General features: G+C 38.4%; 1 protein-coding gene across 1 annotated transcript in view; it reads left to right on the forward strand.

Moving 5' to 3' along the window:
- Positions 1–19,168, forward strand: part of DNAH11 (dynein axonemal heavy chain 11) — a 369,205-nt gene that overhangs the window by 63,329 nt on the left and 286,708 nt on the right. The window contains 8 exon segments of the mRNA XM_059885820.1: positions 3,388–3,504; positions 3,611–3,697; positions 9,942–10,100; positions 10,987–11,070; positions 12,460–12,618; positions 15,284–15,406; positions 16,113–16,235; positions 18,587–18,811. Of these exon segments, the coding sequence (XP_059741803.1) occupies positions 3,388–3,504; positions 3,611–3,697; positions 9,942–10,100; positions 10,987–11,070; positions 12,460–12,618; positions 15,284–15,406; positions 16,113–16,235; positions 18,587–18,811 (1,077 nt within the window).

Consider the following 19,168-nt stretch of genomic DNA (forward strand, 5'->3'; position numbering starts at 1 on the left):
CAATCTTTTCCTGTCTTTATGGATTTATTTATTGTAGGAACTTCATATAAGTGGTTTTATACAATATGTGACCTTCTGTGTCTGGCTTTTCTCACTTGGCAGATGTTTTTGAGATTCATGAACATTGTAGCATATATCACTGCGTCATTCCTGTTTATGGCTGAATGATGTTCAGGTGTGTGTGTGTGTGTTTCATCTTTTGGCTGTTGTGAATAATGTTGCTGTGGACATTAGTGCAAAAGTATTTGAGTACCTGTTTTCATTCCTTTTTTGAAAAAAAATTAAGAGTAGAATTACTGGGTCATGTGGTTTCTAAGTTTAACTTTTTGAGGAACTGCCAAAATGTTTTTCACTTCTGCTGCTCCCTTTTATAGTCCACACTTTGTTTTGTGAAGACTCACTGCAACAATGTATTTACAAGTGATCTGTTGGCTACAAAGAATTACTGTATATGAATTATTAAATTTTAAGTAAAATCTGTCTCTAAAAGAAAATCTAGTTTGATTTGGAGTGAAAGGCAATGTGGATAGATAATATATAACAAGAGTGAGAGATTAAATAATTATGGCAGAACACACTGTGCGTGTTTGTTTTTAGGAAGATTGGGATATTCTTTGAGTCAGATCTTGAACCTTAAAATATGTCATATAGAGAAACCAGCATTTTAAGGAACTGATAGGCGATTTGGGTCATGGCCTCCAGAATTTGTATTATAAAAGTTTGGCTTACACTTTGCTAAAGCTAGGTCCCAGTCATTTCTGTTGTCATTTTTAAGTCTTTGACAAATTTTCCTGACACATATGACACCTTAAATACATTGTTCAACAATAAGTTAATGAGGAAAGTATAAGTGGTGATGGAGACATGTTTGATCAAGTCACTTAGTTCTGACTGTTAGTTTTTTTATGAAATGGGGGTTCATATATTTAATTTTAGTGCTGTGGTCTGGTGAAAGATTTAAAATTCTTTTATGCATTTTTTAGCTTACACGCTTTCTAATGGACTCTTACGTTTCCAAGATGAATAAAAGCAAATGTGGTATTCTGCTTTTTTTCCTATAAAAATAAGTTTGACTCACTACTTACAGTTTTGGCAATGTTGAAAATACTAAGCTTTTCAAGATTTCAAAAGTGAACCACACTTTTAGCTCTGTGTGCGTCTCGATGCTGGTAATTCATGCTGATAGGGGAAAATATAAGATTTATAGGCAGTTCAAGTTGCTTGTGGGGGATAACAATGTACCAGATTTGTTTTAATTGAAGCCATTTGTGAGAGTTACTTTTTCTCCTTCATAATCATTAGTGGTCATAACATTTCCCCAAACTTGCCTGTGCTTAGTTTGATGCTTAAAACCCCTGGGCATGGCTGTGTTTTCATACTCTATCTACAGTATGCTCTGAAGCTGGATTACACCTGTAATCTATAGATTTTTTTTAAGTCCCTTCCCTGTTAAGAAACCTTCATTGACTGCCCCTAGCCTCAGAATTGGAGAAGGCAATGGCACCCCACTCCAGAACTCTTGCCTGGAAAATCCCATGGATGGAGGAGCCTGGTGGGCTGCAGTCCATGGGGTTGCAAAGAGTCGGACACGACCGAGCAACTTCACTTTCACTTTCCACTTTCATGCATTGGAGAAGGAAATAGCAACCCACTCCAGTGTTGTTGTCTGGAGAATCCCACGGACAGGGGAGCCTGGTGGGTTGCCGTCTATGGGGTCACATAGAGTCGGACACGACTGAAGCTACTTAGCAGCAGCAGCAGCAGCAGCCTCAGAATCCTGTCCAGTTTCCATAGAGCCCACATTCTCACTCCATTCTGCACTGGAAATCTTACAAGATATTGAGGGATCTCCCCCTCATCTCTCCCTGTTGAAATCCACTCATTGCTGTGAGCCTGTGATGCAGTGTCTCCTCCTTGAGTGAACCAGTATCAGCTAGACTTTGGAGGTCATCTAATCTATTGGTTTTCAATGACAGTTTACTTTTTATCAAGCGGAAGCTTCTTTGGTATCCGCAAGTACAAAGCAGATAGCAGCAGGTCTAGTGTAGCTGAAGAAGGTTAAGAAACCTGAGCTCACCGCTGAGACTTCTTCAAGTCTTATCTCCCATGGCCCTGAAGGGACTCCATGAAACTTTTAGGTTCTGTGGGGTCAGTTGGAATTGCAGAGTGAGACCATGTACAGATGAGGATGCAGAGTTTTGTTGAGAAGGATGGAAAAACAAGACGAAAAACAGGTAGCTTTAGAGCCCACGTCTCTTAGCTCCTGGTCTGGTTGAGTATTTCTGTCATGACGACTTGTTGCATTTTAATTTCATAACACCTCCTGATGGAAGTTAACACCTTCTGTCATGAAAAAAGTTGTTTTGTGTGCCTCTCCTTCACACTGACAGATGATATAACAATATCTGTCTAAAGCATATGTTTTATCTTTGTAGCCCTCCTCCACCACTCAGATACAGTTTATACTTAGCACAGTGCACTTTTCATAATTGACAGTTACTGAATCATTTATCAAATATGTATCAAAGGTTACAGAATAGTCTTTAAAACCTTTGATTTTTGTACTTCAGATACGCAAGTAGAGTCCCATCACCGTGGGTGGTTTTGTGTGACAAAATAATTTCAGTGTCCTGGGAGGTGACCCAGACAAACAATGCTTTCTTAGTCTGGACACAAGGAATGCTTTTCAACAGCAGTTACACAGGAGGGCTCTTCAAAGAAAGTAAGTTGCTGTTGCTGTTTGCATTGTAGTCAGGACAGCAGAGTTGAGTTGCTACCTGAACAATTTATGACTGCTTTATCCTCCATCAACTAGGAATTAACCTTCCCTTCCCTTTGCCTCATCTTACTTTGAAAATCCTTGTCATTTACAATTAACCCAAATGTTCAAACTCTCCATCCAGAGCGAGTACAAACACAGCTTTGGGAGTCAGAGGAAAATGAAGGACAAGACTGATTCGTATTTTCATCTCTGCCCCACCAGATCCAAAACATCTTTTTTTCACTGGCTAAATGTGGCTCCATTTCTAGGTGTTAGATCAACCAAGTCATTTCCAGAGCACTTAATCTTGTTCCCTCAGTAGCAAAATAATTTGGTAATTTGTGTCTTATTTTGAAAACATTTTGATTTATGCCGAGGTCAGTTTCAGAGGACAGCCTGGTTTGTGCTTGGAAGATGTGACTCCAGAGGTGCTGTGTGTCAGCCTGGGATTCAGCCTGGTTCTGAGCCTTTTAGTCATTTTAATCTTTGGGGTGTAAACTCCATCTCTCATGCAAGAATGAAAGGATGCCATGGGTGAGCGGAGAACGATTAGGATAGTCTAATCCTGTGGAGCTGGTCTGTTTTAGGTGCTGCAGTGATTCCCATTTGCACCTTTGTTTTTGCAGGAATTACCTGAAAGATGGGAAACTACCAAAAAGATTGCAGCAGCTGTCAGACACGAGGTCTCACCTCTCCAAAACGCAGAAGTCTCCCTCATAAGGAAAGCGTGTGTTTTGTTTGATGTAAGCTAGCTAACAAAGATGTTTTGTTGTTGTTTGTTTAAGAAAGGTTTTATAAGACTGGTTGAAGCTGTTTGAGATTCACTTTGTTTTTTTCTGCCTTCATCAGGAGAAGCAGGCAGAGTTCAGAGAGAGATTCAGATTCTATGCGCCCCTTCGTTTTAATGCAGAAAATCCATATACAGTACTCGATAAGGTAATGTGATTGCAGTGATCTTGTGTGTTATAATAGCTGTTTTAAAAAAGAAATTGGGCACTGAGATATTGCTGTATTTTACCTTAGTTTTGCAATTAGTTATGGGTTGAGAATTAGCTCTATAAAACCCAGTTATAAATCATTTTCCCCAAGTAAATTATATTGTGATTTAAATCATGTCTCCCCAGAATGCTGTTATCATCAAAGTACTCATACTAATGAAACTAACAACTACTATTATTTTTTAAACACTTTATATGTCAAGAACTTTGTTAAGCATGTTACATACGTTATTTATTTCAGTTCTTGCAATATCCCTATGATATAGCTTCTATTCTTTTTTTCAGATAAAGATATAATCATGTATAACTGAGTAACTTGTTGGAGATAACACAGTTAATGACAGAATCAGTGTTAAAATTTTAGCTGTTTATTTTTTTAAAAGATGAGAAATATTGACCAGTGTGCTATTTCCTATGTGATACTTGGTTCATAATTCTTAATCTTAGTAAGAAAAGTCCTTACTCTTACTTACTCTTCCACCCGCCTCTGATTTATGTCTTTGCCTCATTCTATACTTTTCTTCTTTAGGCTTGATTACATGTCCTCAATCTCACTCCCAACTGCACACTATATATGTCTCCATGCTCACTCCCCAAATATATGTTATGTGGTTTTCTGGAGGTGGCTAGTGTTTTAGGGCCTTTCAAGTGAATGCCCATAACTTATTCTTAATTCTGGATACAAATATTATTGAGTCATGCAATCCTAGTTCATAATGAGCTACTTTATCATAGTTGACTATAAGAACGTATGTAACTGGCAGATAATCCAAAATGGTACATAATTCATGAGGCTTAAAAAAACATTTTAAAATTTTATTAGAAAAATTATATCTTTGTTTCTCTAAGAATTCTTAACCTAGCAGCCTAACTGATGACTTTGAAGCTTAGATTCAAGGACCGGGAGTTTTTCTGGGTTCATGTAGGCTGCCATCCTGACTTGATTTCATGCCGGAGATAGTCCTTAGTCCTTTTGTTGTTGTTGAGTCGCTCAGTCATGTCAAATTTTCTGTGACCCCATGGACTGCAGCACGCCAGGCTTCCCTGTCCTTCACTATCTCCTGGAGTTTGCTTAGACTTATGTCCATTGAGTCAGTGATGTCATCCATTTAGTTCCCTGTTGTCCCCTTCTCCTCCTGCCTTGTATATTTCCCAGCATCAGGGTCTTTTCCAGTGAGTCAGTTCTTTGCATCAGATGGCCAAAATAATACTCCTTAGACTCTTGTAAGGCTTGAAGCTGACATGGTTTTTTACTTCTCTTTCCAAATTTTGGTTTGAATTTAGTTTTAACTGCTTTCAACCATTCATTAAACACCATTCTATATAGCATGAGTTCTTTTCTTTCACTTGGCTGAGGGAAAGTGGTTAATACATTCACTGAAAAGGGAGTAGGTTAGAATATTCTAATACTGTTAGTTTTTTTTTAAGATTATACCTACATTGCGGGTGGTCTCAGCAGATTGGACGGGGAGATGTTTTTCCTTGACTGTGCGCTGTGTGTAAACATTTCCTGCAGTTATCATTTATTGAGTCTTACCATTTTCCTGCTATACTATAACACCATATAGTTACGTATTTAAAAGTCAGTTATCTAACTTTGCACCTATAGAATATGTTGAGGATTTATACAAAGTTTTAAATATAGTAGGACTCGGTTACTTTTATCTTGAAGTCATTTTTTTATGTGTTTGTTCAACAAGCGTGCCTAATGTTTATGTAACTAGCTTTAACCCAAGTCAGGTATATGCTTGTTCTGGACTGACATGGTAGGTCCCAGTACTCAAGGCACTTCACTCCAAAAGATGGAAACCATTGACCCACCAGGAACAAGGGGAGTAGTGTGGTACATCTCTCCTTTTATAACCAATTACTGGGAAATTTATATTATGTGCTATTCTTTCTTCATAGCCAAAGATACAGTGAACAATTGAATTAAAATAGTTAGGTTTATATTTCTAGGAATAATTAGTATAACTAATAGGGAAATAATTAAAAATAAATAAAACGGCTGTTGACTCTGGGGAGTGTGGTTGACTAGCCATTTCGAAAATCCCTCTTTTATAGAACAGATGCTGAAACATGTCCACAAATAAATAATTCTAAATCTATTGCTGAGTTCCCAAGAAAACAAGAGAAATCTTTAAAGGGCAGGAAAATAGAGTAGCTGAAACCAGGATGGAAAGCAGAGGGAAACATAAAAGCCTGTGCTGCTGTAGGGGCAGATCAAAGTACCAGAAGTCTAGAACTTTGTAATTAGCCCTTTCAAGGCAAAGGAGGAGATCCTTTTAAGAGGGCTTCCCTGGTGGTTCAGCTGGTAAAGAATCCACCTGCAATGTGGGAGACCTGGGTTTGATTCCTGGGTTGGGAAAATCCCCGAGAGAAGGGAAAGGCTACCCACTCCAGTATATTCTGGCCTGGAGAACTCCATGGACTGTATAGTCCATGGGGTTGCCAAGAGTCGGACACAGCTGAGCAACTTTCACTTTCACCCTTAATGAGAGGGTGGGCTGGGAAAATCTGCAGCCTGCAGGGAGCCTTTGAGATGACAGTCTTTGCTCAGAATAGGGTGAAAAAACAGAGAAAAGGATCCTCTGGGAATTGGTAAACATGGGCCTGTTCTCCCAAGAATTGTGGTTCAGTTTTGTTCTACTCTGATAGTTAAGGAATTTCCAGGTCAGGAAACTGAGATGGTTACAAATAGTTCTTAGCACACAATAGAAGCAAATCCAGATCTCCTCTGCATAGAAGAGAATAAAGTGATCTTATTCTAATCTCTTCAGGGGCCCAACAGATTAAATTTAGTTAAATTTGAGTTTACGGTAAAATAAACACACCATCATGCATAAGGGCCAGCAGAAAGAGCAAACGACAGATACAGACACATATAAAATGTCAGATACTAGAAAACGTTTATTGGGACTACTCTGGTGGTCTAGTGGTTAAGACTGGGCTTCCACTGCAGGGGGGCTGGTTTTGATCCCTGTCAGGGAACGAAGATGCCACATACACATAAAAAACAACTCAACATTTATTATGGAAATAAAAGGTAATATTGAAAAAAATAAGCAAGTTCTCAGTTTTGAGACTATCAAAAATGATCAGCTGAGTTTGAAAAAGGACCAGGGACTTATGGGAGTGAAAAATAAAATTATTTTAAAAGACACAGCTCAGTAGTGGTTAAAGAACTAGTTAAATTGAAAAGAGGATTAGTGAAATGCAAATGACATTGGAAGGAATCACTTAGAAGACAGCACATAGGTGAAAGGAGATAAAAAATACAGAAGAGAGAAGAGATACAGAGTAAGAAGTTAGAATGATGTCTAACTTTTCTACTCAGACTTCCTGGAAGAGAGAATAAGCAGACTATTAGACAAGCAGTGGAGATAGAGTAGCTGGGATTTTTTTTTTTTTTAGAACTGGTCAAAGCATGAGTCAACTGATTCACGATATTCACTGATAAAGGTTAAATACGAAGTCGACATTTGGACACATCACAATGAACTACAAAATACCCATGGCAAAGAGAAAACCTTTAAAGCATCCAGATAGAAAAGACAGATTATCTGTTAGAAGTGATACCTGAGGTAAGAGCATATTTGTCACCAGCAACAATGGAAGCTGGGAGATAGATGGTTTTTTCCCAATTCTCCAGTGTAAAATTATATTTCAGTAATGAGTATATTTAAGGTAAACAAAAGCAGAATGCATCAACCATCAACAAGTCATTGCTGAAATGACTTCCAGTATGTATATTTCAAGAAAAGAGAGGACAAACAAAGCCAAAATTGATTCTCAGAAAAGACTAATTATATTGACAAATCCCACGTGGAATTAACAAGGGAAAAAAGAAAAATCCACAATTCTAGGAATAAATAGGGAATGGCAGTACAGAAAGAGCAAAAATTCAAAAGACCATCAAATATAATCAATAAAATTTAAGCAAAGTGGGTACATTTTTGGAAAAACAACTTACTAAAACTATCTCAAGAAATAACATACCTGAATAGTCCTATAACTATGAAAAATTAACCAATAGGAAAACAAAAATATAAACCATTAGTTTAAAACAGAGTAACAGGCTCCAATGGGATTATAGGTTAATTCAAGGAGCTTTCTGAAATAAACCTCATTCATATGCTTCCAGAGCCCAGAAGAAGAACGAACACTCAAAAATTACTCTATGAAGCATGTCTTATTTTTGTGAAAGGACAATATGAGAAAGGAAAAATTATAAGCCGTTCTTTTTTCTGTACACATAGATACAAACAAACTAAACCAAACCTAATCAAATAATCCATATAGATTGGTTGGGTTCATTCCAGGAAAATGTTTAATTTAACATTAGAAAATTAATATAATTCATCATGTTAATAGATTAAAAGAAAAGTCATATAATCATCTTAAGAAATGCCAAAAGATCTTTAGGTATCATTCAACATTCACTTATGATAGACACTCTATCCTTTTGACCCATTAAAGGATAGCAAAACTCTATTTATAAAGACATTTTTACCAGAGCACATAAAAATCCTAGTAGCGTTAGTGTTAATGGTGAAATACAGAAAGGACTATCAGCAGTAGAATAAATTAATTGTAGTGTATTCACACTGGGTAGTGCTATAAAGTGGTTGAAATGAACTTAATACATACTTTTCATGAATATGTAGAAGTACCTCAAAAAAAAAATATCAAAATTCTTAATATATAGTGTTCATATAAATTTCCAGCCATAAATTCTAAGAGTTTAGCATTTGCAGTACAAACACATGTAGTGAAAATATTATAAAATCAGTGATGTTAAATAAAAATTTAGTGATTTTGTTTATAGTGGGAAAGAGAAGGATAAAATTAAGGTCATTAAAAGTTATTAGTAATAAGTATTTCCTAAGCTGGATGGTGTGTACGCCCATAGCCAGACCCCTTTTTATGTGTATGGACTTTTTCCTAACATTTGTAACACTAAGAGAATTGCAGTTAATGTTTATAACATGTTTATAAAGGTATAACACGTAAAAATGAAACAACTTACATCATGCAAGAGTGCTAATATTCTAATTTGCGTTGCAAGAAATTAAGAGAGTTGCAAGCTGATAAATGATTAACTGTGGGTATTTAAAGTTAAGAAAAGAAACTCAAAAGACCTAAAGTAATAGAATTGTTGGATATTGAGAGAAGGTTGAGAGAAAATATAAAGTAGAAAAGCAACGTTAAATCCTTTGTTTGCAAACCCAGTAAATCTGTAATGTCCAAACTTGATAAATCAATAAGCACAACCTGTGCAGAGAACTGAGAACTAGAGAAACAGCCTTCAGAAGAATGGGAGCGAGGGCCTTGGGTTTCCAGCTTTTCCTGCATGCACGCTCTTTTGTACTCTTTGCACTTGACCATATTAAGACACTGGTATGTTAATAAAAACTAAAAGTGAGAATTGGCTTATCAAAAAAAAAAGAATTGGCTTATTAAGAAAGAAAAGAGTCAGCTTATATTCGGTGTAAAACATAAACTGTTGTACATTGGAAATTTTTCATGGCTGTGCTCTGTCTCATCAGTCATGTCCAACTCTTTGTGACCCAATGGAATGCAGCCCGCCAGGCTCCTCTATCCGTGGAGTTCTCCAGGCAAGAATACTGGAGTGGGTCGTCATGCCCTCCTCCAGGGGATCTTCCCGACCCAGGGATGGAACCTGTGTCTCTAATATCTCCTGCATTGGCAGGCAGGTTCCTTACCACTAATGCCACCTGGGAATATTTTGTGTATTGATAATCTCTAGGACATTCTTTAAATTTGAAGGTTGTTTTTTATTTTTAAGTGATTTATTCTTCAGTGGAAGCTTCTAGCACCTCCTCTTTTGCTCCCCAGAAAAGTCCCCAGCTGTATGAGGAAAATAAAGAGGAAAATTCGTATTCATAGCAATTTGATACCAGAGCACATTTTGCTGAAATAGTGTATGGGGAAGGTATTGATATCATTATTGTATTTACTGTTAGTCTACTCTAGCTTTTTGAGTAGCTATGAGTTTGCTCATCTAAAGCCTTCTACATTTTACCAATAATTATACTTCAGATTTCTCTTTCTTTTAAAAATCGAAGTTGTAAATGTTAATAGAACCAGAACACTGTGGCTTCTCTTCTCTGGCAGCTTGTTGGATATTAAGTGTGTTTGTGTTTCTGCTTTCTCCTCAGGCAAATCAAGAGCTTGAGGCATTAGAAGAAGAGATGCTGCAAATGCAGGAATCTACTCATCTTTTTGAAGTGGCTCTTCCAGAGTACAAACAAATGAAGCAGTGTCGCAAAGAGATAAAATTGCTCAAGGGGCTCTGGGATGTCATTATTTATGTTAGAGTAAGACACTGCTTGTTGAAAACATGCATGTTTTTTTTTTTTTTCTTTTAGTATTTCTTTTGTATAAATATACAATTTTTAGTGTCTGCATAATTTTATAATATCTTAAAATATGTGATTGTTAAACTTTGTCCCAGAATTGGAGTTCCTATAACTTGTTAGTTGAAGATTCTTCTCTGAATTATTAGTGGTTTTTGTTTTCAGTTCTCAGTGAAACTTGGTATGAGTCTCAAGTCCTTCTAGAGGGTTCTATAGAATATAAATAATGAATATATGTTGCACTCATATGGTCATCTCTGCATACAAACTCACATATACACCCATGCTTGTACTTATATATGTGTGCATATATAAACAGGCCTGGCTAAAAATAATTTGTATATTGCTAGTTAAGTTACAGACTTAAGTAAAAATAAGTTCTAGGGAACCAGGCATATTGCAATATGTGTTATACAGGATTTTCTTTGAAGTTAGTTGAAAGCCATATAGAAATACATTTATAAGAAACTCACGAGAGTTTTGGCTATAATGGATGAAGGTTTTCTTCCAAAAGCTTATCTTATATGTAGAATTATAAAAATATGATATTTAATGGTAACATTATTTATCAATTCATTCAGACTACTCAGGATTAAATGATAATGATGGTATGTGTATGGAATTTGCCATTGCTTCTAGAAATTAGTGTATCACAATGTTTTAGCCTTAAGTTTGACATGTTCTGGTAACTTTTTTGTTTTGGTGTTAGGGAAGCTTTGACAGATGCAGTTAATACTTAAGTAATTGACTTTCCCCTGGGTGATGGAGCTGCAGTTTATATATTTTGCTGTGGAGACTTGCTTTCACCAAATGTTGTTGACACTTTTATCTGCTTGTGCGTTTTCAGAGAAGCATTGATAATTGGACTAAAACCCAGTGGAGACAGATTAATGTGGAGCAGATGGAAGTAGAACTCAGAAGGTTTGCCAAGGCAAGTTCCATAACTGTCTGTGATGACGATTTATCTTCCTCTGCACCACCTCCTTCCATCTTCCCTAACCTAGAATCTGCTGTGTTGGGCCGCATGTCCTTATTTACTTCAAACAGGATGATTTGAGACAGGAATTTTTTCCCCACTCTAGCCAGTTGCACTTCTAATCAGGCCTGCCTTTCTGTGAATGAGTGGATAAAAGCATATTAGGGCTAATGAATTGATGAGCAGCGGCTATACTCAGGCACTCTCTGTAGCTGTTTAGAGTAAAAAAGAGGTGAAGAGCAGGGCTGAGGGGTTAGGCGTATGAAACTGTTGAATTCTTTACTTAGCAACTGTAAGTGTATTGTATCTTCAAAGGTACCTTTTGATTGTGGGCTTTGGGGCAGCTCATTGGGGTAACCTGTGGAAATACATGAAATATTATGATCTTTACTCTTACTACCTACTTTGGTATCACAGCGGGGCTCAATACAACAGAACTCAGCTTCTTTGAATATTGTGTTTTGGTATCTAATCCCTGCTGTCCTATGCCCGCTAAAGAAAGTAAAGCCTCTTTGAATAAAGCCAAATGCATAGCAGTGAGAGTCTGGGTCTTTTGCTCTCTTCTTGCCCCAGAATGTCCTTGCCCAAATTCATTCCTGTGTTGCACTCCAACCAGCTCTTCCCATCTTTTTCTCCCATTTTCTCCTGGTCCAAGAACCCTAACTAAAATGTCCCATCATTCTTTTGGATAGCATGGGGTCACTGTGCTCCTCATTGCTCACTTTCCTGCCTGTGTCCTTTACCATTGCACGGTCTCACTGCAGACTTATAGTTTAAACCCCACTCCCAGCTGAAACTCTTTTGCTTTTTTCCTCTAAGTAGCACTGTCCTTTTGTACTGAAATTGTTACTTTATTTTGGGTTTTCTCATTCAAAATTGTTGATATTGTTCCATGAGCCAAGAAGACAGTCAAGTCAAGGACCCTATTTGAATGTCTTAAAGTTATTGAAACAAGTCAGGTCTTTGGAGGAAGGTCTTAGCAATCCAGTAACAATCTCAGTTTCCTGCATGTTTATGTTTCTAGAGGAAACTTTCTTCATTCACATGCCCTGTAGACTCTATTATTTCACTGCATTTAATGACCTGTGGGTTTCCACATGGGACATCCAATTGGAGCCTGTGAATAAGAAGCCAGTGAATCTAGGTGTCTTGTACGTAGTGGACTAGTACATGAGTGAGTGGATATTTTTCTTTTTTATCTGGTTTTAGTCCTTAATCTATGAGCTTAAACATGTTTACTCTCTTCCTAATCCAGGAAAAAGTACACGTAATTTTTTATAGGAGGCAGATTATAAGGTATATTACTATATGCAAGAGCTGGGTTGTTTTTTCACTTTCCTTTAGGAAATCTGGTCTCTGGAGAAGGAGGTTCGCGTGTGGGATGCCTACTCAGGCCTGGAAGGCACAGTGAAGGACACGATGACCTCTCTGAGAGCCGTTGCTGAGTTACAGAGCCCTGCCCTCAGGGACAGGCATTGGCACCAGCTGATGACGGCCATTGGGGTCAGTGTCCTGGGTTTCATTAACTGAATATTTTTGTGACATGTTATTCCTTGGTTCATATCATTCATCTGGGATGAAGTGGGATTTGGGAGAAGGTCTCTGATGAGATGTAAGAGGTCAGTCTCCTTGAGATGTGACAAAGGACTGGACGTGCAGAGTTCCTGGTTTCAGCCTCTGCTGCTATAGACTAACTGTGTCATTCCCCCACACCTGCCCAGCTCATGTGCTGAAGCCTGAATCCCCAGTGTGACGGCATTTGGAGATGGAGTACTTGGGAGATGATTAGGTCATGAGGGTAGAACTCTAGTGAATGAGGTCAGTACTTTTGTAAGGGGACAAAGGCCCCAGAACTTTCTACTCTCTACCATGTGAAAATAAAACAAGACAGATGTCTGTTAACTAAGAAGGAAGCCTTCACCAAGAACCCAATGAAGCTGGCACCCTGATCTTGGACCTGTAGCCTCTAGAACTGTGAGAAATAAATGTTTGTTGTTTAATCCCCCTAGTCTATGGTGTTTCGTTAAAAGCAGACAGAAGTAACTAAGACACCCCCCTCCCCCCCCACTTTTATCTCTTATTGGCTATATGACCTCACACAATACACTTAACCTTTCTGTATTGAGTTTTACTTTTTATTAATAAAATGAGATGGATGCTGTCTACCCTTATACATCATGTGTATCTTGTAAGAATCAAGTAAGATAATGTGAAGGCATTTTATAGAGCAGGACATGGCTGCAGAAAATCTTATATTTAGTGGACAGGGTGAAAGACCACAGAAGTGAATTCAGGAGGAGAGAGAATTTGGAAATAGTCATCCCCTCCCACAATTCATTTAATAATAGTGTCGTGTTTTGTTTTGATGGTCTTGATTTTATTGCAAAATATAGAATTATTTCTCATGTGTCCATGCCGCTTGAGATTATGTTTTCTTTCCCTTCTAAATCTTTTTAAGAGCAAATATACCAACCTTACATTTTATTTTCTGGGGAAGGTGACCTTCATGAATTTAAAATATATTACAGGCAGCCTGATGTGCTTGTTTTCTGCTAGGCACACGTTGTGGAAAAGGCTCTCATGATTTGAAGACAGAGTTTGCAGAGTGGGGAAATTGAGGAGAAGCTCAGCCTGGTGAAGTGGGGTCGGCCTAGGCTTTATTGGTCCAACCCTAGCACCTCTCTGGGATCCTGGGCCAGTTACTTGCTCTCTGTACCTCAGTTGCCCCTTCCATGAAATACAAGTAATGCTATAGCGCTCCTGTGCAGCCTTGGTGAACGCACAGGAGATGAGATTACGTATAGACCTAGCATGCAGCAAATCCTCAGTAAATGGTCCCTGAAGCTGTTATTATTATAGTACTTTCCAGAGAGTCTTTTAGACATTGCATATTTAGACTTCATAGTTGATGACTGTGTTCTTTGAGAAAATCTTTATTGAGTCTCCCAACATGGTATGTAGACTGCATGTCCCTACTCCCCACCCCCTCCTCACATTTCCTCTAGTGAGCTTTCTCCTCACCACAGGCTCTTACCTGTACTATGCCTATCTGCAAGCTGGAAAAAGATGTCTTCTTGGCAGACAATTTAGAAAAAGGCATCTTCCTCTAGGCTGCTCTGGGGCATCAGAGCAGCGAATAGATCCAACTTCCGGTTGTCACCTATTCACTTCCAGTTGTCCATATTCACTGTACAAACCATGCAACTAATCAGGGGGCCCTGTGACACATCCCTGCTCGTTCGTCCTGTAAGACAGACCAGACTCCCATCAGCTCTGGAGTGAGGTCCAACATGATGCAGAAGTAACGAACTCATCTGGTTTGCTCAGGACATTTTAGGTTTTAGCCAAGGAAGCACCCGGTCCTGGACACACAGGGCTGTTTAGTCATCTTGTGCAGAGAGGCAGATGGAGATCAGCAGTGTTACAGACTGGGGAGAGCCAGAGAAGACTTCAGCTTCCAAGAGGGAGGGACTGGATGTTAATAGGAGAAGCAGGAGTGGAAACCATGTAGTGGGGTCAGCTCTTCATTTGTGAAGGACATGGGCACAGTTCACAATTGTGAAGGACTTTGGGCACTTAGGAAGAGCTGAGAGCTTCTTAGCGAATACTGGGGTGGGGAACTCACGAGATGATGAGGAAACGGGAATGACTTTTTTCACGTGGTAAATATGAATAATGACAGTATGAGTAAGAATAATTATTTTTTGCCAAGGAACTAAGATTAAATCAATGATAAAACTAGGTTAAATCATGAAAGCAACTGGGAATTATGTTCAGTGAATAGAATACTTAGAAGACAAATGATCTACTACAGGATTCCTGGGATTTCAACTAAATTATAATAAATGAATAATGTGATTCTTTTTAAATTTGGGTTTTGTGGGCAAAGGAGATAACAAATGAGCTGACAAGGGAAGGTTATGAAACAAAAGGAAGTAGTATAGTGTGAACTTGGCCTAAACCGCAGCCCTCGCTTCCGGTGGATGAAGCCTCCGTAACTGTGAGCCAAAAGGCAGTGTCTGTGGTGGTTCACACGTTTCAGAACTTGACATGTACTCAGCTGCTGACTTGAGTATATTTAGCTCTGATTCAGTCCTCTGGCCATTAGGTAAAAGGAACCGTTAATATATATGGAATCAGTCCTACCTTTTTTTTTCTTCCTAATCAGGTCAAATTTTCCATAAACGAAGCCACAACTTTGGCAGATCTGTTAGCCTTGCAGTTACACCAAGTGGAAGAGGCTGTCCGAAGCATCGTGGACAAAGCAGTGAGAGAGCTGGGGACTGAGAAGGTCGTGTCCTTGGGCTGTTTCTTTTTACCCTGGGCTAATTCTGTGACTGGCATGCGAGCAGACTGGGGAGAAGGCCGTAGGCCCTGTTTGGGGACACGTCTCCCAGCAGGAAAAAGATTCCTTCTCAGCCATAGTAAATGTGTAAAACAAGAGTTGACCCAGTTGATGATGACAATTATAGCAAAAACCGCTTATGTGTCATTTACTTGGTAGCAAGTAAACCTCTCCATGCTTTATACTAATTCATTTAATTCTCTGAGGATTATGCCTGTTCTACAGATGTGGAAACTGAAATGTCGAGAAGTGATTAGCTTACCCAGTTTCATCAAGGGAACTGGGATTCACATTCTGGCGCTTAGAGCACTGCCTATCCTGTGCTGGCTAATTTGTACATAATACTTATCAGAACTTGAAGATAACTTTTTAAGCCCCTTCCTGCTCTGGCATTCCACTTCAATAAAGGATATAAAATTCAAATCCAATAAAAATGTGATATTGGTGTGATGCTGTTCTTTTATGTGATTAAATTCATTCTTGAAACCTCAACACTATGAATTATTTGAAGGAAAGAAAATTGAAGCCAAAGATATCCCTCTGTTAGTTTTTTAAAAATTGTAAAAACAGTTTTAAAAATTTCATATGATAGTCAAGGTATTGGTTCTAAATCAAACTTTCGTGCACATAACTAAATGCTGTTGATGTCTAGGTTATTACTGAAATCAGCCGGACCTGGGCAACCATGGAGTTCTCTTACGAAGTTCACTATCGGACAGGCATTCCATTACTGAAGTTTGATGAACTATTGTTTGAAACTCTAGAGCACAACCAAGTAAGATGGATGTTTTTCTTATAGACCTTTCTTTTAAATTATGATTTTAGGCTTTTCCAAAGTTCCAGTACTCCTTCTTCATTCATTAGACATCTGCTTGTACCAGATACTAGGCATAGTACCATTTGGGTTCAAAAGGTATGAACACTTGTTCTCAAGGAACTTGTCCTTGAGTCAGGAGACAGAGAAGGATTCCAAAAAGTCTTGCAAGGTGGTGGTACTTGTGCTAAACCTTGAAGGATGGGCTGGTATTCAAGAATGATGATCAGAGAAGAGTGATATATGCAAAGAGGACAGTGTCCCCTTTTAACGGCCTCTTGGAATGCCAAAAAGTACCTGACATTCAGAGGTAATTTAAAGAATTTGGTTTCCTTAGAATAAAGATTTTCTTGATAAGAATAATGAAAAATAAGGTTGGAGAGACAGACCAGAATGCAGCCTATGTGGTCTTGAGTTTTAAGAGGATGAGTTGGCATCTCTTTGGACATGAGAGATAAGAAAGGTGAAATAATAACAGTGGTGTTACTATTATTAGACATAAGGCACTTAGGAAAGAACCTGGTCTGAGAGATGATGCTCTGTTATTTCTGATGTATTTAAAGTGAGGGACATTGATGTGAAGGTGGAAAGTCAGACCCAGACCTCAGTGCAGAGGTTCAGTCTAGAACTGTATGTTGGGAGGTCATTGTTGGTATCATGAGAATTGATGAGCTAGATAATGAGAGGAAAAGAGGATACACTAGCCAAGAACAGTAGGGAAGGGCTGCATTTGGTCAGTGAGAGAAGGAGACATAAAGGAGGCAGAGAGTGAGAATGATCGGAGACATAGTGGAAAAAGGATACTGCAATATCATAACAATCATGGGATAATATTTTCCACCAAAAAAAGTCAATATTATGGAAACAACCTAAATGTCAATTGATGGATGAATGGATAAAAAAGTGTGTGTGTGTGTGTATGTGTGTATATATATATGTGTGTATATATATATATGTGTGTGTGTGTGTGTGTATAAAAAGGACTGTTCAACTGTTAAAGAGAAATCCTGCTGTTTGTGACCACAGGATGGATGTTGAGGGCATTATGTGAAGTGAGATAACTCAGAAACAACAAATACTGTATGTTCTGTCTTATATGTGGAATATAAAAAAGCCAAACTCATAGAAGCAAACAGTAGAATGGTGATTACCAGGTGCCGGGGCTTTGGGGAAGAGGGAGATGTTGGTTGAAGGGTACAGACCCCTAATAAGTTCTGGACATCTATTATACACTGTGGTTGACTATATTATATCGAAAGTTATTAAGATAGTAGATCTTAACATTAATGTGCTAATGTTAACACACATGCATGCTCACACACAAAAGGTAATTATATGGGGGGACGCGAGCATGCTTAGTCATGTCCGACTCTGTGACACCATGGATTGTAGCCTGACAGGCTCCTCTGTCCATGGGATTTCTCAGGCAAGAATACTGGAGTGGGTTGCCATTCCCTTCTCCAGGGCATCTTCCTGACCTAGGGCTCAAACTAGGGACCCCCGCAACTCCTGCCTTGGCAGGTGGATTCTTTTACTACTGAGCCATGGATAGAGGTATTAACATTATTGTGGTAACCACTTCATAATATATACACACATGTATCAAATCATCACATTGTATGCTTTAAACTTACAGAGCATCTGAGTCTCAACAAAGCCAGGGGTGGGGGTGTATAGAAAGAGTCAAATGTATTAAATACTTAAGAGGTGAAGGAGAATGAGAAGAGGTTGTTCGACTCAGTGACTTACTGAGATTTCAGTGTCAAAGAATAGGGGGAGTGTTTGAGGATCTGCATGGTATTAAAGCAAGGCTTAATGTTAGGACAGCTGCAAAGTTTGGTAGTAAATTCAAAGGGGAGGAAAACAGAGCCTGAAGGCTTAGCAAGCTAGAGGGAAGTTTGTTTTATATTTTTAATATTGAAGAAAAAAAAAAACCCATAACTTTGGAATGATTAGTAGGCAGAGACCATGGGGAGAGTGAAGGAGGATGAAAGAATGAAGTTTAATTCCTAAAACTGCACCGTGGTGCCCAATATATTTTCCTGCCTACAAAGAGATACGTGTTCGTCTTGTAGAAGACGTATTACATGTAGTTGCTTACGTTTATCTTCTTCCTTTTAAAAACAAAACCATATTAGTGTGAATATGCCATTACTTCACTAATTTAGCAAGTGCTTACTGAATGCTTGTTCCACATTTTGCTTGCTTGGTCTTAGGGATCCAGCAATAAAAAGAAGCGATATAGTCCCTCCCTCATGGTGCTCATAGATTACTAATTTAGATGTTATTGCACATTCTTTGCCTTCATTTAGGTTCAGTTACAGACTCTGCTTCAAAGCAAGTATGTGGAATATTTCATTGAGCAAGTCATAAGCTGGCAAAACAAATTAAACACAGCAGACTCGGTCATCTTTACTTGGATCGAAGTCCAGTGCACTTGGTCTCACCTAGAAAGCATCTTTGTTTGTTCAGAAGATATTCGAATCCAACTTGTAAAAGATGCTCAGAGATTCGACAGAGTAGATGCTGAATTTAAGGTTCGTGCAAGACAGGCTATTTTCTATCCTAACAACTTTTTCCAAATAATATAAAAGCCTTGTAAAGAGACATCTTTTTCTAAATAACGTGAAAGCCTTTATAAAAAGAAACATAATTTGGGTTGTTGAACTTATGAAATCTATATATGTAATCAATATTTGCATTTCAGGAGACAAAAGTTAGGAAACTTTTCTGTGTGGCGGGTCAGAATAAATATTTTAGGCTTTGTGGTTGTATATGATCTCAGTCACAACTACTCAGGGCCACCTCTGTCATGCGAAAGAAAACACAGACACAACATAGACACATGCGTGTGGCTGGCACCAGTAAAACGTTTATAGACACCAAAACTTGAA

The sequence above is a fragment of the Bos taurus genome, chromosome 4, assembly GCF_002263795.3.
Source record: "Bos taurus isolate L1 Dominette 01449 registration number 42190680 breed Hereford chromosome 4, ARS-UCD2.0, whole genome shotgun sequence".
Taxonomy (NCBI): Eukaryota; Metazoa; Chordata; class Mammalia; order Artiodactyla; family Bovidae; genus Bos; species Bos taurus.